Source organism: Euprymna scolopes, chromosome 43 (assembly GCF_053919585.1).
Source record: "Euprymna scolopes isolate OS-2025 chromosome 43, ASM5391958v1, whole genome shotgun sequence".
Classification (NCBI taxonomy): domain Eukaryota; kingdom Metazoa; phylum Mollusca; class Cephalopoda; order Sepiida; family Sepiolidae; genus Euprymna; species Euprymna scolopes.
This window is the reverse complement of record NC_136524.1, coordinates 15,914,245-15,939,790: the sequence shown is the minus strand read 5'-3', so window position 1 is coordinate 15,939,790 and position 25,546 is coordinate 15,914,245. Positions and strand designations below refer to the sequence as shown.

Here is a 25,546-nt window from a genome sequence, read left to right as displayed (position 1 = left end):
CTTAGGATGAAAGTGAACATAAAACATTTGAAATCCTAGTCACGAAACGTTTATGACGTTTTTCAGTTATATTTTCTTTTCATCAAATTATATAGGCATATGGAACATGATGGACTCCATTATTTAAAATATTTTAAACAAATTATCTTAGCTACTTCTATGGAAGTAGCTAAAATAATTTGTTTAAAATATTTTAAATAATGGAGTCCATCATGTTCAATATGCTCATGAAATAAGCAATATGACTTAGTTTACATGAAAAAATAAAAAAGACAAAAATGACTGGCCATGAAAAATAGATTTATTACAAAAATCATAAAACAAGAAAAATATTGCTAGATTCATTGTCTTTAACAGAAAATATATAAACACATTTTTGTCTTACAAATTATTAAAATATTGGAAACATTTACTGTGCAAAGCTACAATGAGAGGGATTCATTTAAATGATACTTTGCTTTTTAAAAATTCTGATAGCCCGAGGGTTATAATTTTTTCCAATCTAAAACAATCCTGGTGTTATGGGATGAAGTATTGACAAATGGATTCAGATCATTGTCCAAAAGTTTCAAGTTCAAGAAGTTTAATCAATGGATTCCAGGGTAATTGTCAAACCGGGATGTTCTTCCTTGAAATAATTATGTTGTAAAGTTATGCACGTTTTTTGTATTACTTAAAAACGACATACGTTTAGTAACTGTAATTAGAATGTAAAAATGCTAGGATCAAATAATAAAAGTCACATTAATGAATAAAATCTGAACATTAATCTGGCATTAAAAACAGTCACAACTAAAATAAATAAACATTCAAATAAAATTTTTTAAATGAAATCATGGAAATGTAAAATTTGATCAATTTTATAAGTCACCAACTTACAGTAATTTAATGAATAAAAATAAAACTTTAATTCATAGCACTTCTTGAATAACTTTCATTTGTAGCAAAATACCTAGAATGTTCCATATTTTAGATTTCTCACAAGAACAAATTAAATTTCAGCAAGACAAAGTATTCCATTTTATGCTAAAAAGGTAAGTGTGATAAATGTGAAAAAAAAAATCGTTATTTCACATGAGAAATCATTGAAAAGTATCAAAAGTCTGATATTTTAATTTTCAGACACTCATGAATTTTAATTTCTAATTTTGAAAAGATCGTTTTTACAATTGACCATTTATTAAAAATGTTTTCAAAACTTAATTTGATGAATGTGGTCATCAACTGTTTAAACTTTACAATGATTTTAAAAATGCCAAAAATAAACCAAAACAAATGTCTTGAAACAAAATGAAAAATAAAAACAGTAAAAAGAGAATCTTTTAATAAAATGCAGGAATAACAGTTGCTATTCAACCAGGAAATTTCATTACAGAATAGTGAATCTTGCTTTCCATACATGCAAAAAGGTTGGACTTAATAAAGTCACATCTAAAACTAATGTTTTATATTTTAAATTCCTTTTGTCAGATATTCTTAACATCTGCAAAATGCTAGGTTTTGGAATAGAGAGGATTTACCAATCTGAAATGTATTTTTCAAAGTCTGATATTTGAATGGAGATATTTTTCTTTTAGAGTCATAAAGTGATACTGGATTTTTATCCATTACCACTGATAAGGGAAGTGAAATGGAAAGAGAATTTATTCCATATCCTGTTATGCCAGGATTAGTTTTTCTTTTGTCAAAAATGGCAGCAGAGGGATAACTCCTAAAGGGGTACATGGCTGAAGAGGTAAGACACAGATTCTCCATTATGTGTCCGTCTGATGGCTTCAGCTAGCATAATCGATATATCAATACACTGGAAATAGAAAAAACAAAAACCATGAGACAAAAGAAAGGGATTTAAGCAAGTTACATCATTATTTAAAACATAAAGACATTTCATAACTTTTACTGACTAAAATGTTTCTTGAATTGGAAGAGAACCTGAAAAATTGATTATTTCATTTTAGAACAATCATAAATAGAAATGTACAACTTGCTGTACAAAATAGAATATTGAGAAAATAATATTTTCACAAATAAAGGAGATCAATAATTTCCCCCATCCTTTATCTGTGCCTAAACCTAAATATAGATTACATGAACAAAACTTCTTAGAACTGCACGCCTGTGGAACTCTCGTTTCCTTGATTTCCAGCTCACTATAATATGGTTGTCTTTAACGTAAACAAGTTCTTGATGAGCCGTCCCCTTAAGTAACCCAATTTACATAATTTCCACTACACTCATTAACCCTTATCCTTGAGTGGCTTCCAGGCTTTGATAAGAGAATACTTCTTTATAAAAAAAAAAAAATGAAGACAAATATTGGATGGTTTTTAGAAATACACTTCCAAACTACCCACCCCAAGCTAACAATAAGCCATGCATGCGTAGTTCCATTATGGTGCTGCATGTAAGATGACGCCAAAAAAAATAGTGAGGAAATAATGAATGTGAGAAGTGTGAAGGGCCAATATTGCCTTCACATTTTCGCCAAGTTTCAGAAAAATCTAATGGATGGGGCAAAAGTTATGTCATTTTTTTCAATTTTGGGGCATTTGCAACCTCTTTTGAGCTCCTGGGAAGGCCGAATCCCAGTGAAAATGGACAAACGGAGCAGTTTCCCACTTTAAAACATGTATATTTGAATTCAGCACCATGGAAAACTACTTTTTAGACATACATACCAGGTTTTTGATTAATATGAAAAACGAGTTCTAAAAAGACATGTTTTTTTTAGCTCTAAAAGTCCCAGAGGGATGCGAACCAGAATTTTGCCAAGGTCACCCATACAGAATTTATATTAAGGACAATGGGCTCCACATTTTGCCCAAGTTTCAGGAAAATTTAATGGATGGATCCAATGCTTTGGGGCAAAAAGTGTCATTTTTGGCCATTTTTAACCTCTTTTGAACCCCTAGGGACGCAACGGAAATTTTTTTTTTTACTGTGCACATCTTCTTAATGAAACACAATTTGTGGCAAAATTTCAGGAAAAACTAATGAACAATTATCTTGCAATCGTCTGGACTAATGGATGCCACTAAAAACATAGGTCCCTCTTCGATAAATGGGGGGGGGGATGATGACAATGAAAAAAGTTTCTTTTTCTGCACACATCTTCCTATACTGCCCAGATGTAATCTTCCTTTGAGGTCATCGGGTCTTAGCCTGTCTTTCAGACACAGATTACACATCCTTTGCATTATTCACATATTTCTCTCCTTGCAACTCATGTCCTTAACCCTCACCACCTTATATGTAATAGACATTTTGCAATAGCAATTATAATAGGGGACATAAAATAAAGTTCTATAAACCTGAAGCAATATAAATTACAACTTCTTTTAAAAGGCAATGATTAGTGAATGCTAAGTGGGAGCATGAAAAAGGAAGAAAAAAAAAAAGTTTATCTACAAACATCTCACCGAGTTTACAAAAAAAAAAAAAAAAAAAAAAATGTATATTTGAATGCTAGATTTGATGTGTTTGCAGCATGTTAATCATCTATGGGTTATTTAATGTTTTATATCAAATAAATTTGCCAATGTAATTTTATAGTTAGGGAAATTCCAGAGAGGGTAGGTACTTTCAGAAAACACCACTCTAAATAAACATTACACAAAAAAAAAAAAAAAAAAAAAAGTTTACTCCTAGACTATGATAATATTTTGTTTAACATGATTGACCCTCAGGTACCGACTTCTCTAATAACTATTTTTAGAGAGAGAGAGAGAGAGAGAGAGAGAGAGAGAGAGAGAGAGAGAGAAATAAAGCTGGGGATGGGGTTAAAAATCAAATAAAATAGATACTAAGACATGTCGTGACTAGCAAATTGATCGGCTCTAACCTTTTTCATCTCCCACTGAAAAAATTACGATCACCTTATCTTGCCATACTAATAATGAAGCAATAGATCAAAATTGTCTTGCATACAATACTTTTATGTATTAGTATAAGGCTAGAATATTTTTCTTGTAATTGTATAGTTTTCATCTCCAAGATAAATTGGGAATTTACAATCCTATACAATATTCATAGATATATGAGGGAGGAGGAGAAGTTAATTGTTTTATCCTCCTAAAATGTCTTCCAACCTAGAGACTTATATAAATTGCAACATGAAGAATTGATATATATTTAGCATTCAAAAGCTAAGAATTGCCAAAATTTAGTTTTATATATCAAATTGTTTGCATTTATTAAGACAAAGGGAAAAATTCAACAATGGTATGAATCCTCCAAACTTATGTAGGCAATGAAAATTATAACCCTCAATTTATTTAGAATCCTTATTTAGACAACAACAGAAGATCCTCTCCCGTACGATTAATGGGTGAACATTCAGGAAGTTGCAATTGGCAGATGACTCTGAAAAGGATGTAAGTTGGAAAACATGAAAAGCGGAATTATAAAAACCCACTTCTATGTTAAGACATCATTTTTGTTTCTGCAGTAATTGTTCTCCAAGTATAGAAATCAAAGATTGAAAAATGCAAGAAAAATTATCAAAGAAAGGGAACCATTATTATAATAAAACTGAACATTTAGCAGATTTTATTCCTGATATTGCATTAATCGGTAAAATATTCTGCAAAATTTTCATTTAGGGATTGAAGTAGAAGCTGATTAAAAATAAAGCTAATAAAAAAACAAAAAAACTAAAACAAGCATAACAAAACAACTGTTAAAAAATCAACACAAGTTATTTTACATGCATAAAAGTGAAAATTTAAAAATGGAAGCATATTGAGGTAAAGTTACTGTCAAACAATCTCTTGGTAGAATTGTACAAAAACATTTAGAAAACCAAAACAAATACAAAAGTGCATTACATGAACTTTGTAAGTTTAATAGCTCTCACTAATTCTAAAGAACATTGAAGATTACAAGTTATAACATAAGTTGAATACATTTTATTAATATTGTAAAATGTCAATTAAATTGAAACATGGCTTTGTAATTTGATATACAAATCATTAGTATTCATTGTAAAACAGAAGACTGTATGAATGTTGATATTTTACAAACTGCCAATATAACGTCATTAACTACCTAGGGTAAAAAAAATCTCTTTAGCATTACCCCATAATTGTAAGGCAACAGACTAACTATAAAATTTATAATTGCTGTGACACAAAAATATTACGATTTATAAAAGAACACAAAATGATAAAAATAGTTGTACAAAACTTTTTAGTACTTATGTACTTTTGTTACTGTGCTGAAATAACATTTTGAAAGCCATGGAGAGGGCAGGGTGTTTTGTTACTATTCTGTGCTTCCACTTAACAATTTAATAAAAAAAAAAAAAAAAAAAAAAAAAAAAGATGTTGTGAAACTTGAATTTAACCTGGAAAAAAAAACTATTTAAAAATAGTGTGGTAACAAAGGTGCACAAGCACCAACTTTTCTTTATCAAAGTTGACGTTAGTGAAATATCTACAAGTTTCCTTATGAAAAACTGGCAAATTTGCTGCATATTTTTCAATTGCCTACAGTTACAACTTATTGTAAAAAATAATGTAAATTAAAAAAATCCTTAGAATCAAAAGTGAAATACATTTTTACGTGTACACAAGATATTACAAAAAACATTTCTGAAATGAAGGTCATAAGATCTACTTTAAAGTTTGTGGCAGTAAATAGTCATAAAAAATAAATATAATTAGATATCACTGTTTTATTGGAGAAAATTAAAATTACACAAACCTACATTTTAGTTTGCATTTTTAAAAGTTGTATTTTTAACTTGAATGTAAAATAGAATTTTGGTATAAAATTGACAAAGATGAGCAGTAATTCTCAGAAACGGAAAGGTAACATGCAGTAAATATTAAACCAATGCATTTTCTAATTCAAATCAGACGAAGTACAAAAAGGTTAAAAAGAAATGCTATGTTCCTTGTAACAAACAAGTAAACCAAAGAAATCTTTCTATATAAAAAAAGAAAGAAAAGAAAGCAAGTGATATGAAATAGACCTAAAATGAAAACCATATTGACACAAATCTTTTTTTCAAAATTACCACAATGACAAATTTAAAAAAGATATTTCACTTGGTTTTCATCTTAGTTTTGGATAAAATTTATTGTTTATCTAAAATTGTCTGAAATAAAAAGCTAATTCATTCTAAAAAGTTCAACTATAAATCAATTTTTTTTAATTAATCATGAAATAAAATTAGATCTTTAGTGATGTATTTCACCCATTGGTGATTTTAGAGTTTTCACCACACTGGCATATGCAGCAACCCTAACCCAAGTTTGAACATACTAGATTATCCTTGTGCTGACAAGGAGAGGGAGTCTGACAATCTTTGCTCCATCCCCTTTTTTAACCACACATAAAAAGTGATAAGCTTTGAAAATACTGCAAAGTTTTTTAAAGGAAAAATGCTAGTCTATATTTTCGTTTAAAAAAAATAAAATAACATACTACATTGCTAGTATTCTAATCAAAATTACAAACTTCAATATCCTATTATGAACCAACCCACCCTCCCAATAAAACAATTATCTGTAAGGGATTTAAATAATCTTATAAATAAAGAACAAGCACTGCTTATGCAAGTCTCACTAAAATTAAAAATGCAAATCAAAATCCCACCAAGTTGGTATTTCCTTGATTGACACTATACCAGATGTATATCTAAAATTCAAAAAATTAATTCCTTAAGAAATGGTAAATAATTTGTCAAAAGGTGGTCAAATTTCATGGTTTTGTTTTTAGTAAGCAGGAAAAAAGTTTTAAAACTTTAATGAGACCAAGTAATAAAAAAGCTTTTCTGCAGTTTAGACTACGCTGAAATAATCTAATAGATAAAGGATAAGTGTAACACATGTAGACACCTCATTTATACGGTTATCGACAAATAAACACATATGTAGTAAATATTTTTCAGTTTGTAATTTAACATTACTTTTCTCCTTTATGGACGGGGAAGGCAATAATTTTTTCCTGAAGATTTTATTCAAATTGTAAATAAGAATTTGCAGGTAGATAATGACATCTTTCTGCAATAAAAAAAAGAAAAAAAAAAAAGAAAAACCTATATGCTAAATCATAAAAAAATAATTAGCAGTGCTTTCTTGACAAGACTGAAAACATGACATCAATCAATAAATCAATATTTTCTTTTAAATAAATAAATAAATTTCTACCATAATAATATAGATAATTTTTGTGCAACCTGATGGAATATTAAAAACCTTTTTTTGAGTGGTATGTTTTAATAAGAAAAAAAAAAACCCTCTTATTTTTGTAAGTAATATTAAAGTACATATGTTCTTATTAAAGTAGAAATAAGAAATGAAAATATGTCAGATTAATAAATCCAACTAAAAGTAGAAAAAAGGTTACAATTTTAAAAGTATTAAACTCATGCGTGCATGCCATAAATGTCAAGAAAACACAAAATTCTGCAGCAGAATTCTATAATGAAAAACACCCCTTTTTTTTTTTCAAATGAGTTGTAAGAACGTTATAAAGCATTAACTTTAATAATGAGCAAAAAAAGTAAAATTATTATTATGGACACAAATGGAATGAAAATCCAAAATAAAACTTAGATCAATGATTTTTCATGATAAAAAAAATTCTTGAGAAAAACTAGAAAATAGGCAATACTCATTTTTATTTAAAATAAATTCATGCAGTTGGATGAACACTCTTCTTAAAAATAATAAAAACAAACATGCATATTTTACAGATTTTCCTCTTTGCACACCTGCATTATGAAATTGTGAATCATTTCCAGCATCATCTACATGGGAACATTGGAAAACAGGTAAGATACAGATTCTCCATTGTGAGTGCGCCGTACAGCTTCTGCTAAAATCATCGATATATCAATACACTGAAAAGGAAACCAAGAAAATTCTGTTAGATCCACACTCTATCTTTTTCATGTGGTTTTATGTGGACTAATTCCATGCTTGCCAAGTCACACAATGAAGAGGAATCAAGGAATAAGGAGAACAAGGTTCAAAAATATCAGATGCTCTTCCTATAACAGCTGAAAAGAAATTGTTTAACCAAAGCACAAAAATACATGAACTGCTTGTTGGAAAAGGAAAAAAAAAAACTTTTGCAAAAGATAATCTAATATGTGTTGAATTCAATTCCTAAAATAAAAAAAATATATATATAAAAATAAAATATCAGATTAATTACAAAATCTTACACACACACACACACACTAAAACTACAATATTAAATAAGTACAAATCACTCATCAATGGGATACTTTTGTCAGAGCACAACAACCCTTTTTCACTCAATTTGTGCCACACAATGTCATTTTACACATTCTGGAAACTGTATCTGTGATTTCTATTATAACAGCTGTAAATAGTTTGTTTTCTTCAGGTAGTTTATTATTTGTAAGGTATGTACATTTTATAACAGTGTGGTTGGGATTCTTGCATGAAAGTCATTATTGAAGATCTTCCTATATTTCACAGTTTGTTATTAGAATAGGATTGACTGAGAGTAATTAATTATAGAAGTTATCGATTCAGCTTCGAGCAAGTATGCCTAACCCATGTTTAAAATTTAAATAGAATGTAAAAAATTTCATTATTTAAATTTAAAATACTTTAAACTTTTATGCAAACATACTACATAAATTGACTCTACCCATTCAAAAAAAAAATAGAGCTTGCAATCCTTGACTCATCCATATTAAAAAATATTTCATAAGAATAAACAATTTTTATTTCTCAGGTTATTTTAATGGCAATTTATTTCCAATATAAGGGACGAAAAAAAGCTTGCAGAGGGGACAGATGTCTGATCAGGTTTAATAGGATAATCTAGATAAGTTTTTATGTTGCTAATGCATATTAGGAACAACCAAATGAAGTTAATGAAACTTATTTGGGCAATGCATGCACAGAAATTATCAAAGTCATGTTAAAATTAACAGCACATTTAGTGACAGCTTTTAAAAGAGTACATCCATTAATTTTTATATCTTAGAAGCACAGTCCAAAAAAGTAATGGTCTGAGTGTGAATGTTAAATACCAGAAAAAAAAATTCCCCTGCCTGCTGTGCTATTTAAAAAGCATTGGGAAGGGAAAAAATACAGTGGAATTAGAGAATATATCAAGAAAGAATGGTTATTCTTTCTTGATATATCCTGTAATTCCACTAGTAAGTAATAGTAAGACAATGGAGATGAAAAACATGGATGTGAAGAAAGCATATTTGGATGGTAAACACTTGCGGTTGTTCAGAAATTTTGTGAGCTTGGTGAAAGCAAAAGATGAAGCTAGTGATAGTAAGAGTTAAAAGTAAATAGAATAAGTTCCAGGAACTTTGGTTATTACTAAACACAGAATTACCACTGTTAACCAAAGCAAAAATCAATTAGGTACAATGTGATGATGTATGAAAGTGAAACCCGAGTAGCGAGCATGGAGAAAAATGATATTACAATATGGCGAATATGTAAGAATTATAAAGATAGGCTGAGATTTGATGACCTCAGAGAAAGATAAATTCCGGATGGGAGATATATGATTTAGTTCTTAAATTAATAGATATAGAACAGTCAAGGTAGAAGGGTCAGTTGATAAGACCAAGCCAAGATGGAAGAAGGATGGAATTAACAGAAAGAGCCATAAATAAAACTAGTCAGATGTTAGTTTAGAAGCCAAAATTAAAAACTGCCAACACATATCACCAATAAATGAGACACTAAATTGAATATGATCAACAAATATCAAAAAAAATCTTTAGTTAAAATATTCTAGAATAAAAATGAAACTTTACCATTTTATAAATTTCATGTTGATATAAACAATTTTATGGTTACAAATAAAATACAAAAAAAAAAAAAAAAAATACAAAAAGAAAATTAAAATAAATCCAAATTTCCCATTAGATCAGTAATATAAAAATAACTACCTGAATTTTGGAAGCTTGTTTCATTCTTTCATCCTGAGGAATGGTATTAGTAACAACAACAGCTTCAAACTGAGAAGCATTAATTCTTGCAATGGCCGGTCCAGAGAAAATACCATGAGTGCAAATTGCATACACCTTCAAAGCACCAGCCTCAAGCAACCTAACAGAAAAATGAATTAAATAAGTTTAGATATCAAAATTTTTTAAATGGAACAAATTTAATATTACAATTGCAAAAAAAAAAAAAAAAAAAAAAGCAGTGATAAAGCAGCTCCATGCAAAACTTTCCTTTTATGATGAAAAAAATTAATTTGAACATTAATTCAAACAAAGCATGATATACAGCAAAAGATCAAAGCATTTTATGAGTTTACAATTATTAAGTGATTCTACAAAAGAGTTAATTTTTTCTAATCAAGTTTAAGAAAAAAAAGTTTTTTTCAAGAGATTGGCAAGGAAATGGCATTTGAAAATTATTTTGCTAGTATATAAAAAATATCTTCATTAATTTTTTTGCTCAAAGTCTATCAGAAATTATTGCAAAATCTATCGAAAATTATAACGATTAGAGAAATCAAGTATTGGTGGACTCAACTGTGGAGTGCTCTCTCTAAAAGGATAGCAGACAGAACGTGCTCTCTCTAAAAGGATAGCGGACTGAACGTCTAAATTTTGAAACTATTGTTCTGGAAAATTATGATTTCTGCACAAACTTTTGCATTGTGATTGAAAAAGCCACAAAATTAAGAAGCTAAACAAAAAAATATGGTTTGATTTTTTTTAACACATTCTTGGAGTGCTGAAAGATTTTGTGAATGGAGGTAAAAAAAAACAAAAAAACAATAAAAGTGTCATTTGCTTAAAGTTGATCATAGTTTTTTATGGTGTAATGAAGAAAGTTTTCTTACATGTATATATATTAATTTTATAAGAGATTCTGAGACTTATAGTTTTGTGTCATTGTTACAGAAATATTTTATTTATGGCTAGATAATTTTTTAAAAATTTTATTAGAATTCTGATTGTCAAAGAAATAAATAAAAAATTCCAATTGTTGCATAGAATGAATTTTGTTCAAATATAGATATTCCAATGAAAATGTAATATTAAAAAAACAGTAAAACTTACTTGCCAGCAGCATGGCAAACAGTCCCACAAGTATCAGCCATGTCGTCAAGTAAAATTGCAATTTTGTCTTTTACATCACCAACAAGAACCATAGATGCCACTTCATTAGCTTTCTTCCTCTCTTTGTGAATTAAAGCAAAATCCACATTAAGCCAGTCTGCTATAGATGTTACCCTAAAATAAATAAATAAAATACATTTAAGATTTTATTGATTACAAGTTGCTTATAATCAAGAATATTCAATTCACCTACAGTTAAAAAATATTTCATAAATTTACAAATTAATACCATATCAACTTTTCCTTTTAAACAAATAACTACTAAAGAATATTAACCTTATGCAAAGGAATTTATAAATTCAATTTCATGAGATCAACATCCTAGTAATTTAAGAAAATATGTTATTATTGATTCATTTTTATGCAAAATTTGAAGCATCAGCTGAAGCTTAGAGATTGTCAAATTAATGCAAATTAAAAGCGAAAATTAAAACTGAATATATTTTAATTTTAACATATCCATAAAATTTTCAGATTCAAGATTGTAAATAAAGAAACAATGTTAGATGTTTTCATTTAAATTGAAATGTTTGAACTACCTTTTTGCTCCACCTGCATCTGGAGAAACAATGGTACAATTCCTCCATTCAGGAATGTTGCTTTTGATCCATTTTAAGACAGCAGGCTCTGCATAGAGATTATCCACTGGTATATCGAAAAACCCCTAAAAGTAAACAAAAAAGTTTAAAAAACTACACAAAATAAAAAGCATAAAGAAAAAGTAAACTTGTAAAAAATAAAAAAACTGTTTTTGAAAATTCTAGAATATACAGTTCATATGTTGCAATGAAGAGGAGTCAAAATGATGAGGGAGCAGTTTTATTCAGAGTCTGTTGGTAAGAGACATCCTCTACTATAAACAAATAGTTTTTACCTAAAAACACCAAGCTTGCAAATTAGTTTGTTACAGTTATATCCCTGGCCAATAAATGGGACACCATCTCTGGTTGTACAACATTTGTATGTTTATCTATTTTGTTGCGAAGAGAGTTTGATTCAAATACAGCATCAGAGATTTTATATTGTCTAGCTCATAGGTTTGGAGCACTTCATGTTCCACAATGATTTCAGATGACCAGACTCACAGATCAACAGGAATAGTGGTTGACCAAAGTTGTTGATAATGGTTATATCTCCAGGCAGAGTGGCAGTTTAACTTGCACCAAAGTAATTTTATCTTCATTCTACAATGTGATAGGTTACCAGGTCTTCACTTGCCATAGACTGCCCAAACTCATTGGCAATATTGACCAACAGCTGATGGATTCCAGTGGACATGTTTTTGAATTTTACCAGAACTTCTCCAGTTGGGTCTTAGACCAATCTTTCCTGAATGGCCCTGCCAGGAACCAAAGTTGTTGCAAGATTGTGACCACAGTGTTTTAAAGGGATATGCTGCTGTTAATCAAGATTGTGACCACATTAGTGTTTTAAAGGGATATATGCTGCTGTTATTCAAGATTGTGACCACATTAGTGTTTTAAAGGGATATGCTGCTGTTATTCAAGATTGTGACCACATTAGTGTTTTAAAGGGATATATGCTGCTGTTATTCAAGATTGTGACCACATTAGTGTTTTAAAGGGATATATGCTGCTGTTATTCAAGATTGCGACCACATTAGTGTTTTAAAGGGATATGTGCTGCTGTTAAGATTGTGACCACATTAGTGTTTTAAAGGGATATATGCTGCTGTTATTTAAGATTGTGACCACATTAGTGTTTTAAAGGGATATATGCTGCTGTTATTTAAGATTGTGACCACATTAGTGTTTTAAAGGGATATGTGCGGCTGTTATTTAAGATTATATCTCTACCTTCTCCAGAAACTGGAATTGTGCTTGGTGACTCACTAGAAATGAGCATCACTCTCCAAGTTACCAACAACATATTATAAACATGGTGCCAAGCTTAGCCTTCAATTTTTCTTGTCACTTTGGATTCTGCTGGTTCTGTTATCCATTTCAGTAGTTGTCAGTCTGGACAGTGATGTCGAGAGATGAGATGAAACTATTGCATTCTTTTGAATGTGGGAATATATTATCAGGGTATCATATGTTCCAATTCATTTTCCATCAGTAATATTAATTATCGTGGACTCGTCAACATTTAGAAGTGATAAGGAGGGTAAAATAAGCATGTGGTTATTTCCAGAATTTTTCTCAAGTATGGTAGGAAAACAAACTGCATCTATTTACTACAATATTAATAATGCTACTTAGCAGGTAACAATATTAATAATGCTGCTTAGCAGGTAACAATATAATCTTGTTGATTAGAAACGGCAAATAAAGATGATGGCCAACATCAACATACAGCACAAGCTGAAAGGGAAATGTCATCAAATTAATTTCTCCAAAAGTGAACAATGATGCCAAACTAATTCTAAGTTTAATCTATTATGCTTCCAAGGAATTATATAGACATACTTACCTGAATTTGTGACGCATGTAAATCCATGGTAATGATGTGGTCTGCGCCAGCAACAGACAACATGTTGGCAACTAATTTAGCAGAGATTGGTGCACGACTCTATAAAAAGAAAAATTAAATTTCATTTTTTTATTTGTACACAATCTTTTTTCAATAAAAGAATCTAAAATTTGCTAAATCTTACTTTTAAAGATCAAAAGTAATGTCTGAAAATTAGTTCTTGATATTAAAATAAGGTAAGTATAAAAATGTTATATATAATAAAAAGACTTTTGTACCTTATCTTTTTTATCTTGTCGAGCATATGGAAAACATGGTATAACAGCAGTGACTCTGCATGCTGATGCAATTTTGCATGCATTAATCATAATAAGTAATTCCATCAACATGTCATTCACTTCACAGCAACCACTCTGTACAATGTAAACATCTTCTCCTCGTACTGATTCGCCAATTTCAACACTATAATAGAAAACAAATAGTAATTTTGAGAATACAGTGAAAAATCAATGCAAATTTTTTTAGAACTATTAAATGTTAAAATGAAATGTCACCAGATAAAATATTTTCAATTTTTTTTTTTTTTTTGTAAAGCAAATTTTCCAATTAAAAAATTAAATATTTTATGAGTTACTTAAAATACACATTTCATTCTATCCAGATTCATCATTTATATTATTTTTGACAAGAAGTTTGACAGTCTGGTTATACTTATATCAAGTTCTCTAGTGATTCAGAATTGTAAGGATAGTGTCCATTTGCCACGACTTACAATCTTGCCTGATGGCTTTTTTTTTTAAATGTCTTTTTGAAGTATCTGACCGTCCAATCTTAGGTTTCTGCAAGTGCAGATGTAATTGTTGCGGCGTTCACCCTTGATTGTTGAGCTGGCTCTATCTAACAAGTTTACCGCATTCTGTATAACGACTGACCAGGCATGGTGGTCCAAGGTTGTTGCTGTTACAAGCATAAACCACTCGCAATTCCAGCAGTAGAGTCCATAGAGGCGAGGGCCCAAGAGTCATTTCAGCATTCCATTTTAGCATTCTGAGCCAGGTTTTGAGTTGGTCACTGCGGCACTTCTCCCAGCCTTATGGTGGTGCTGGGTCGATGGCTTTACGAATGAGGTCACCTCGGGTTCGACGAAGCGCATGGCCGAACCAAGGAAGGTGTCTGACAAGGAGAAATTGTTGAATGGAGCGTATCTTGTAACATGCCCGGACTGTTGTTAGTGATGAATTGTTTCCAGCGGACACGTAGGATGCGGCGTAGGCAATGATGGTCGAATACCTCCAGTTTGCGAAGGTCACTTGCACGCATAGGCAAAGTTTCACAGCCATAGTGCAGACCAAGACCTGATAGATCTTGACTTTGTGTCAAGACTTATCTCTTTCCGGAACCAGAGCCGTGATCACAGTCAACAGAAGGCGAGATGAGCATTGCTGATGCGGTTGTGGATATCTTCTTGCCCATATCCTGCTGTGGTAACAATGGAGCCAGGGTATTTAAACTGATTGACCTCTTTGAGGGTTTTCGTTTCAAGGACAATTGGTTGCCTTTCAATTGGTAGGAAACCAGCAGTTAGAAGCTTAGTCTTATTGCAAGTGCAGATATACTTCTTGATTTTTTCAACATGTCTGAACCAGCGAAGATGGTTTGCCCTCATTAAGACATCAAGTTTTCGGAGGGGCAATTTCTCAAATAGTTTATGTGACCTAATGTTCTCCATCTTATCTGGCTTTACGTTTCATATCGACCTAATCATTACTGTCATTTCTATAGTGTCAAGTGACGGAGAGCCAACTCACTGCCATACAACATGAGGCTTCTTACACAGCTATCATAGTAATGACAATTGGGATGGCTCAAAATGTTCAGATAGAGAAATTTCTTAAGCCATTTTGTCAAATTTAGTCAACAATGTAGCATATCTACAAGGTAACAAAAAAGTCTACCACCTCCAGGGTGTCCTCACCTATTTCAATTTTTGTGTAAAAGTAGTTTTTCATTTGGGCATTAACATCTCTTAAATCTGAAGTCTGGATCTACTGCAAGCCTATCATTAGTTTACTGTATTTTTGTGCAAACATAGACTGCAATTGTTGCACTGTATTGCACTACTTCTAACCTGTTTCTACATAAAATGCACAAGTATTGATAAAGTTTTTCAAAGACGAGTCCTGGACCACTAACAGTAACCTTTGTTTTTCAAGTGTTAAGCCTCAGGCATTTTGCTACCAGGCCTTCAATTTTTCTCCCAGCTACTTCATTTATCTCTGCTTTTATGCATATAGTAGTTCACATGGGCATCCTGTTCAAAACTTTTTGGAGAGGATCTTAAAGACAACAATGAATAATAAAAGGACTGAGCAATGATCCTTAATATACTCAACATTTACACTGAATTCATCATTGTAGATGTCATCTACCTGTACCCTGCTTCTGGCGCTCCTGTACACACATTGTATTAGTTTGATAAGCCACTCCATAGACCCTTTTGAGGAACCATGTCAAAAGCCTTTTCTAGGTCAACAAATACCATTGTCTAACGCAATGTATTTCTCCAGGATTTGAAGATTAAATCTATATATTTTATTTTTGTTAGTAATTGGCAACAAATAATGTAGCCATATGAAGATTTATCTAGCAAATTTACAAAGAAAAGTTTTTTTTTTTTTTTTTTTACAGATATCCCATTAAATAAAGTGAAATTGTTAGTTTACTTAAACTTTTTATGCAATACATTATAGGTAATGTTGGCTGATGGGAAAAAATGAAGTTGAAAATTAATGAATGTGATTTTTTTTTCATTCATAACTCCTCTACTACAATCAAAATGGCTTACTGTTATTAAAATTAATAATACAACATAATTTGAAATACTGTATGTGTGTGTGTGTGTGTGTCAAACAAACCACCCAAACATAGCTCTTTAAATGCCTAATTTGCATAATTAATCTGTAAACATTCCATAATAAATTAATGTTTGCTGTTATTAATTTGTAGTTTTATTGTCTTAGTTTTGTCATGCAATAATTTTGTTGATTTTAACAGTACTTAATTAGAGTGAATTACTAAAATAACAATTATTAAAAATAATTTTGCTAAAAGATATGAAAAGTTAACAAAAACAATTTACATAAATGGAAAAAATATTTTCGTATTTGTTTCAGTTTGTCACAAAATATTTTTGAAAAACAGCCTTTCATACAAAATAAAGTAAAATAAACAAGCGTTATCGATTTGTTAGCTTATCTATTGCTTTTTATCGCTCTTATAAAAAAGGTAGACTGCTATGATTAATATATATATATATAAAAGTGAACGTGTCTGTCTGTCTGTCTGTGTACATTTCCCTACGCAATAACTCTGTCAATTTTTAGTCTATAGACTCGAAATTTGAAATACCGGGTACTGAGATTTGGGAAAATCGATGTGACGGGTGTCAGCCAGAAATTTGGCTGTTAAGGGGTCAAATTTCAACGATTTGACCTTTAAGAACTCTACCAAACTCCTCCGACAATTTTGGGTCTAGACACTTGAAATTTTAGATATAGGTTCCTTGAACCCGGATCTAATTTAATAAAGTGATTTGAGCCCGAAACTAAAAATTTTAAGGGGTCATAATAGGGGTCAAATTAAAAAAAAAATTTACTCTTTTTTTTTTTTGCTCAGCATACACCTCCAAACACCCGGGTAACGCCGGGCTGAAATGCTAGTATATATATATATATATATATATATATATATATATATATATATATATATATATATATATATATATAGTCTTTGAAGTTTTCAACCTTTAAAACTATACAAAAAAATATTTTTTATCATTCGTTAGAAAACCATCCAGTCAGTAAGTTATTTAATCACCTGCAATCACTGCATCAACTCGTTCTCGAATTTACTATAATACCAATAATTTATTTTTCAAGGGATCATCAGTTGTTTACCATGAAACACTGTTTCGGGGATTTAAAAACAGAACAGTATATTACATCATGGCTCCCCAGCAGTGTTGATCAAACACCACCACCCTTAATCTTAGGAAGAAGACATGTTACAAACATTTGATCCAATTTCCTATTCTTAATTGCAGTTACTAACCTTTTCATACTATAAAAATGAATTTCTTACCTGTGCGATTCATCAATTTCCACATTTAAAATGGATATATTTTTTAATTTTTAATTTATCAGTCTTGTATTTATAAGATTACGGATTAATCCATTTAACTACTTATCACCCCCACTATGATTAGTATATTTACATTTTTATTTATTCAAAATTAGATATATAAAGGTTAAAAATGTTTTTTACATATATACATTTTTATTTAAATTTTTTTTTTTTTTTATATATTATAATTTTATTATATGTAATTATAAATACATTTTATACATTGCTAATATAGTTTTGGATTTCCTTTATTAATATAGTCTGGTTTATCTTAAACGATTCAAAAGCATCAGGATATCGAACAAATGCTTTATTTAACTATTTAAATATTTTATTTTTATCCCCACCTTGTATTATCATCCTTATTACTAAGCTAGAAACTGGTGGTATAAAGTCTGTTAGTTTTAAAGTAACGCGAGCTATTCTCAAAAACTCTTGACATAATGGTTCCATAAAACATAAAAACAGGGCAGGTGCTATCTTTATATGGCATACATACTATTTTAAAGGGGAAGGCGTTTCTTTTATCAAATATTTTATAAAGAAAAATCCCATCCTCAATTTTTATATTTAAATCCAAAAATGTAGCCTGTTGTCCTCTATGTTCACAATTCAATTTTAATTCGTTTGGATATATAAGATGTTTATTTTTTTCGAATTCATCATTATCGTTTATACATATAAGGTCATCTATAAATCTCATACACACATGAAAGTTATGTTTTAGATATATCTGTTTTTAATAGTGATGACATATATATATACTCGAGTCTATGTAAATACAAATTTGCCCAAAATGGTGCAGGATCCAATCCCATTGGGATACCTATCGTTTGGAGTAATATTTTATTTCCTATTTGAAAATAGCATTCTTACAAGTATTTTTAAAATACCTTTAGAAACACTCATTTTGATATTTTTATTTTTACACCAGAAAGCTTTAGAGTTTGAAAAGTCTATATATTTACCTTTTCCACCTTCAAAAGCTAAATCCACAGTATCATTTAATTCTTTTATAAGTTTTTCATGCGGAATTTTAATATATAGCGTACTAAAATCATAAGTAGCTATAGATTTTGCTTTTATTCTGGAATTTTTCTTTCACTGGTTGGGAATTATTTACTACCCAAAATAGATTTATATTACTATAGAATTTTCTTTTCAGGTGAAATTTATTTATTTGATTTATAATTAATTTAAATATTTTAGATATAGCTTTACTTAAAGGTTTAGTGATGCACGTCTTTGAACCTACAATAAATCTAGCACTAACTGGATTTTTGTGCATTTTAGGTATCCAATACATACATGGAAGATTTTTGTGTTTATCTTCTAACTTTAATCCTACTTTTTCACTAATAATACTATTATTCAGAATAATGCTATCTAAATTACTATTACTTTATAGGTATCCGAAACGTTACCTATAAGTCCTACTTCTACTAATAAACGTTGTATATAATATTTTTTACATATAAAAGCTATATTGTTTGCCGCTTTGTCTATCGGAACTATTACAAACTTGTCTTGTGAAGTATTTTAAATTCCTCCAGTATTTATGAATTTTTTAAAAGAGGTTTGATTTTTCTAGGGTGTTTAAATTTTTTTTTTTTATATGTTTAACCTTTTCATCTACACATTCAAGTATACTATTTTTACATGCATCATACGTAGACTGTGCTAATTTATATTTATTTACCATAGACATAAAACCTTCTAGTGCTTTAGTTACTTCTTTAACGCATTTAGTGTAATTTAAGCTCTCTATAATTCGGACCCTTACTAAGTAGTTTTCTTAATATATATATATACACACATATATATATATATATATATATATATATAGAGCCTTTGAAATTTGAAAAAAAAAAAAAAAAATCACTCGACCGTCGGTCGAGTGTGAGGGAAAATTTACTCGCCCCTAAATACTTTTCTTGTCCGACTTTATGTCTTTGTTTCAGTCAATAATAGTAAATAATTTTACAACAATTCAAGAAATTACCGTGTGTATAATCTAACAAGAAAATATTTGTTTAACTCTTGTAAATCAACTATTTTATTACTACAAACATTTCAGTAAATATTCAACAAAACGTTAAAATTCAACACCAGTTTCTTTATATAGCAGCATTCATATTATTGTTCCATAGAAATAAGAATTATTTCTTCGGATGCTGATACGTAGTATCAAAATGACAATTGAAATATAAAGTATTCAAGACTGTTTATTGGTACCGTTAGAAAATAAATACACAAAGAAAACAATGTAAAATCACACCCTTGAAATAAATATATTTTAAAATGTAAAGCAAATATTAGAGATTTATTTTTTTCATTACAACATTTCAATATGAAGTCTCTAATTGAAAAACATTCTGAAACACACAATCATCCCAGCAGCTCAAAAGAATCAGAAATAGTTACTTACAATAATTACTGAACAAAACTCAAAGCGAGATCATAATAAAAATGGACATTTAGCATCATATAGCATTGAACATTTCAGCGAAATTTATATAGATTAACCTAGCAATTAAATAGCTTTGTTAATGAAACAATAAAGGTTTTTATACATTTATTCTATATTTTTATTTTTTACAAGGCAAGTCAAAATATTATATCATGTATAACATGTTACTAATAATCAGCCGTTTTGATATTTTTATGTGTTTACATTTTTATAATTCATGTGCAGATTTGTTTATATCCTGATACATTTCTATCATCCCTGGAATAAATAATGTTTGTTTACAAAGATTGAACCGAAAACTGATTACTTACTTGTTGTATAATTTAATTTTCGGTGCGTGCTTGACGGAACGATGCGTTTTTTTCCTCTTTCAAATGTTCGTCTTTACTTTTGTAAACATGAAGTATATGTAGTTGTAGCGTCAAAGAATTTTTTTTCCAAATGAATTTCAAAATCAGAGAGCTAAATGAAGGCGACATTTTGACTACACCCAAGAAATTTTCAATCTTTTCAATTGACTGTGGCGACTGGTCGTGTAAAGTCTCAAAGGCTATATATATTACATACACAAGGAATGAACCTATTTCACGAGCAGATATTTCCTAAGTAAATGCATGAATCAGAAATCGTGCATGCTTCAATTCAAAGATCAGACCTAGTTTTCTCTGATTGTCACATGACTCATGCATCTGGCACCAACAGTGAGAAGAGAAAAAAAAAACCCACAACAGAACGCTTTTAGCCATCTTCAGTTTGCAAAAATTAAATCCATGATTACAGTTCATTGTGCATTCAGAATGAAATTCAATTGCGATGTTCCTTTTCATGAACATCCAAAGGTGACTTCAGCAGTTTAAATAGAGTTGGTGTTTGTGGAAAAGCAAAGGTCTTGCGCAACCACAAACTTCAGAAGATGTGGAGAGAACCTGTGCTGCGTTTACTCAGAGCCCAAGGAAATTCACATGCCATGCAAGTCACGAGTTGGCAATTCCATTTATCGTAAGTAATTATTGGATATGACATGGGCTTAAAAAAACAGATGCAATTGTAACCGTACAAACTGCAGCTCCCATAGGCACTTAAAAACAATAACTATCTACGATGAATATAATTTTGCAACCAGATGCTGCAAATGATGAAAACTTCAGTTTACTGTTAATTTTCAATGACGAAGCCACTTCTCATCTGAATGGCAAAGTCAACCAACACAATGTGCGAATTTGAGGAACTGAAAATCCTCACCAAATTATTCAACATAAAAGAGATTCCCCTAAAGTAAACGTTTTCTGTGCTTTTCTGTGCAACAAAGTTTATAACCCAATTTTTTTATCTAGAGAAATTGTTACAGGGCAAAGCTATAAGGATGTTACTAAAATGGCTCTTCCTAGTAATAGAAGCCGATTCAAATTGGTTCATTTTCTAACAAGATGGAGCGCCTCCTCAATAGAGTTTATCAGTAAGAGCATTTAAAAAAAAAAAAAAAAAAAAAAATGCCTCAGCGATGGATTGGTCTAATAGGGGCCTCCAAAACATTGCTTTTTGTGCTTGATCTCCTGATCTCACAGTTTGTATTTTTTTCTCTGGCAGTTTGTAAAAGATAAAAGTTTTTGTTCTGCCATTATGCCATTACCAACTGACCTGGAAAACTTTAAACATCAGATAACAACAGCAATCGATTTTTTTTTTTTTTTACATAGGCATCACCACATTATCAAGGCCAAGAGGCCACTTAAGGATAAGGGTTAAAGAGTGTACAGTAGAAATTGGACATTATAGTAATCATTAGTAATGAAAATTTGGTAAAGTTGATAACTTATATGGAACGGCTCATCAAGAACTTATTTACGTTAGACTTGAACACAACCATATTGTAGTCAGCCGGAAAGCAGGAAAACGGAAGACAATTCCACAGGCGTGCAGTTCTAAGAAAAAAGCTTTGTTCATGGAATCTACGTTTAGGTTTAGGCACAGATAAAGAGTGGGGGGAATTATTGATAGTGTTTACAGCTAGACGAGTGTTTCTTGTGAAAGTTTGGCGAGGGGGGACCATAGATTGAAGCTCATTCGAACACTTTCCATGAAAATAACGATACATCAGAGACAAACTCGCAACATCTCTTCTGTGAGATAAAGGTTGCAAGGAAGAGAAAAGGACATCTCCTACGAGGCTACAAAGTCTATTTTGAACTCTATCAAGGCAGGACAAGTCCTTTCTAGCAGCTCCTGCCCAGATGTGGCAACAGTATTCCATCCTTGGACGTACCTGGCTCTTATATAGATAGAGAATAGCATCAGCAGTGAGATATCTACCGGATCGATAGAAAGATCCCACCATTTTTCCAGCGGCCTTGCCAACAGATTTGATGTACGTGTTCCATTTAAGATCAGGAGTAATGGTCAAGCCAAGAAGCTTGTCAAAACTTGAGGCCTCCTGAAGACGAGAGCCATTCATTTCAATTGATGTCAGATGTGGATCAGAATGTTGATGATGTAAAGAGAGAAGCTTGGTTTTAGATGCATTAACAGTAACCAGCCATTCTTTACCCCATTGTACTACTTGCTCAAGATCAGAGGAGAGAGAATTGGAGAGAACTTGGTCATTTACTGTCTTGGATGTGCTACCACAAATGGTAGTGTCGTCAGCATAGATGTCTACAAATGATGTAAGGATGTGATTTGGAAGATCATTTATGTAGATCAGGAAAAGAGTTGGGCCCAGGATGGACCCCTGAGGGACACCGGCATTAATACTGTGAGCTTCTGATTTTTGCCCCTCAACTACTACTCTTATGAACCTATCAGAAAGAAATGATTTAATAATTGAGAAGACATTTCCAGCAATACCATAGCTAGAGATCTTATGAAGTAAACCTTTATGCCATACCCTATCAAAGGCCTTAGATATGTCAAGAGCAATTGCCCTAGAAAGGTTGCCTCTGTCGAGAGATTTGCTAATCCTATGAGATATAACTGTAAGCACATCTGCTGTAGATCTAGCAGAACGGAAACCATATTGAGTGTCACTAAGAAGGTTATTTTTGCTGAGATGGTTGATCCTGATGTTCTTTCATGTGTTTGGGAAAAATTTTCATATTGTATTGATATCATCCTCAGTTATAGCTTAAAAATAAAAATAAAACAAAATGCTGGAAGAAACCATCCCAATAGACGTTATAATAACATTTATTGGGTGAATTAATACTAGTAATTTGTTTTATTTTTATTTTTAATTTATTATTGAGATCGTGTTGGCGATTTTTTTTCTTGTTCTCATATAACACTCAACACTTGTAATTTGTAAACAAAGTTTCCCAATTTTCTGTAGTATAACATTTTTTTTTTAAGTAAAAATCTTTTTGTTGCATAAAAAATAAAAGCTGTAGCAGACAGTGAAATAAGTTTCCATTTTCAAGAATTAATAAATTAAATTGAATGGTAAATATTGGCTTTAGCTACAACAGAACACCGAGCACTCAAATTTGTTTGTTTTAGGGGTATTCGAGGTTGCTGACAATGAATCTGATGAAATAAACCGAGTGCATGGTAGCATAAACAAATTTACATTAGGTCCACTTGCATTTTCTTCAAAATGATGACTTAGAGGTTTTCGGTTATACTGAAAACGAATATCACAGTTAACTTTATAGTAAATATTTACATTAGGTCCACCTCCACAATTTTTCTTTAATATGATGACATATAAGTATTCGACCATGCTGAATTAAAAAATCTAAGTGCGATAAACAAATCTACTTTTCTGCGATCAACACGGCCCTCCCAAAATAGTATTATCTATACAACTCGTCATTTAAAAGAACAATGTGAAGGTGGACCTAATGGAAATATTTACTAAAAACTTATCCACGCGCGTAAATTAAAAATGAATGTAAAATTGAGAAATTATCAATAAATGGTTAATTTTCTTTTTAATATTCATCCAAAAAGTTAAGCCAATATAAGTAAATAAATAAAAAAATGTTATCAGCGCATGCATTAGCCTTTGTGAAGGAGCGACTAATAAACAAATAGGCAAGGTCACTGTTGAACTCAATGCTCAAGGAGTGCCAAAAAATGTAGAATACCACTTTTGTTTAGGAGAATTTTGCTGAAGACTGATTTAAAAAAGATATAATAATAATAATTAGTAGTAGTAGTTTTATATAGTATAAATATCTACTTAAATTCTACATTTACATGAAAATATAACTTACATGTATATGGTACCTAGCAAAATTTCAATCTTGAATTTGTGTGTCTTATCCTTTCCAAGACAGACTGAACTGAGAAAGTGGTTTCAATAATATTAATTTTTGATAATCTTTTATTGCTTTTTATCTTTACCCATCCCCTACTATATATTTAGAACTTGTTTTTATAACCAGTAAACAGGCAGCAGCCTCAACCAATAAACAGAGACTTCAAAAATCAAAGGAACTTTGTTACCAAAGCTTGTCTGGCATAGAGGTGAGAAGACATTCACTCAGTTCACTAAGTATTTTTTATTACCTTTTAGCACTTTCTTGTCAGATTTGTCAATGCTGAAGGACTGGACAAAACCTAAAGGTCAGTTTTATAGTTTTTTTTTTCACACAGATAAAATAAACATTCTTCATTTTATCTTTTAGTATCAGCAAAAGAAAAGAGTAACATTTTTTTTTTGGAATGGCATATTAGGCTAAAAGTTTTGATTCTGATACCTCAAAAAGCTTCCAGATTCCAGTTAACTGTCCCATAATTATATCACTTTTTTCCCATAACAAAATCTGTGTTGCATTAAAAAAAAAGAAAAGAAAAAGAAAATTCAGTTTCATTAACATAAATTTTTTTTATGGATTTTCTGACCATAATTTATGTATATATTAATCAGCATTAAAATAGCTTTACAAAGATATCAAATATGACCACATTGTGAAATATCAAAATGTTTTTTATATGAAGCAGCAGGTACTACACTCAACCATTTTGAATTTAGCCCACTTCTTTAAAACCCTTGTAGAAATGGTTCTAGTGGAATACCCATTATGAAATTTAGAATATATAATGTCATCAGATGGACAAATATTTTGTCAGAATTACAATAAAATAAAAATAAATTTTTTGGAGATAATCCAGGTAAAATGTTAAGGTAAACATATATATATATACATACATACATACATATATATATATATATATATAAACACACACTCATATATATATATATATATATATATATATATATATATATAAAAACCCACACTCATATATATATATATATATATATATATATATACACATCTATATAAACCTATATATATACATACATACACATATAAACATATATATATACCTATACATATATATACACATATATATATATACACATATAT

The 25,546-nt window shown here is 30.4% G+C and overlaps 1 protein-coding gene across 2 annotated transcripts in view; it reads right to left on the bottom strand.

The window, feature by feature from the left end:
- Positions 1–283: 283 nt before the first annotated feature.
- Positions 284–25,546, bottom strand: part of LOC145268206 (ribose-phosphate pyrophosphokinase 1) — a 37,211-nt gene continuing 11,948 nt past the window's right edge. The window contains exons 2-8 of one of the 2 annotated variants that reach the window (XM_080123474.1): positions 13,804–13,987; positions 13,526–13,624; positions 11,632–11,756; positions 11,033–11,206; positions 9,905–10,064; positions 7,721–7,849; positions 284–1,804 (exon numbers count right to left, since the gene is read on the bottom strand). In XM_080123474.1, coding sequence (XP_079979600.1) covers positions 7,757–7,849; positions 9,905–10,064; positions 11,033–11,206; positions 11,632–11,756; positions 13,526–13,624; positions 13,804–13,987 — 835 coding nt within the window. In that variant the 3' untranslated portion in view covers positions 284–1,804; positions 7,721–7,756. The remainder of the gene's footprint in view (positions 1,805–7,720; positions 7,850–9,904; positions 10,065–11,032; positions 11,207–11,631; positions 11,757–13,525; positions 13,625–13,803; positions 13,988–25,546) is intronic. The other variant, XM_080123475.1, reaches the window with a different exon arrangement.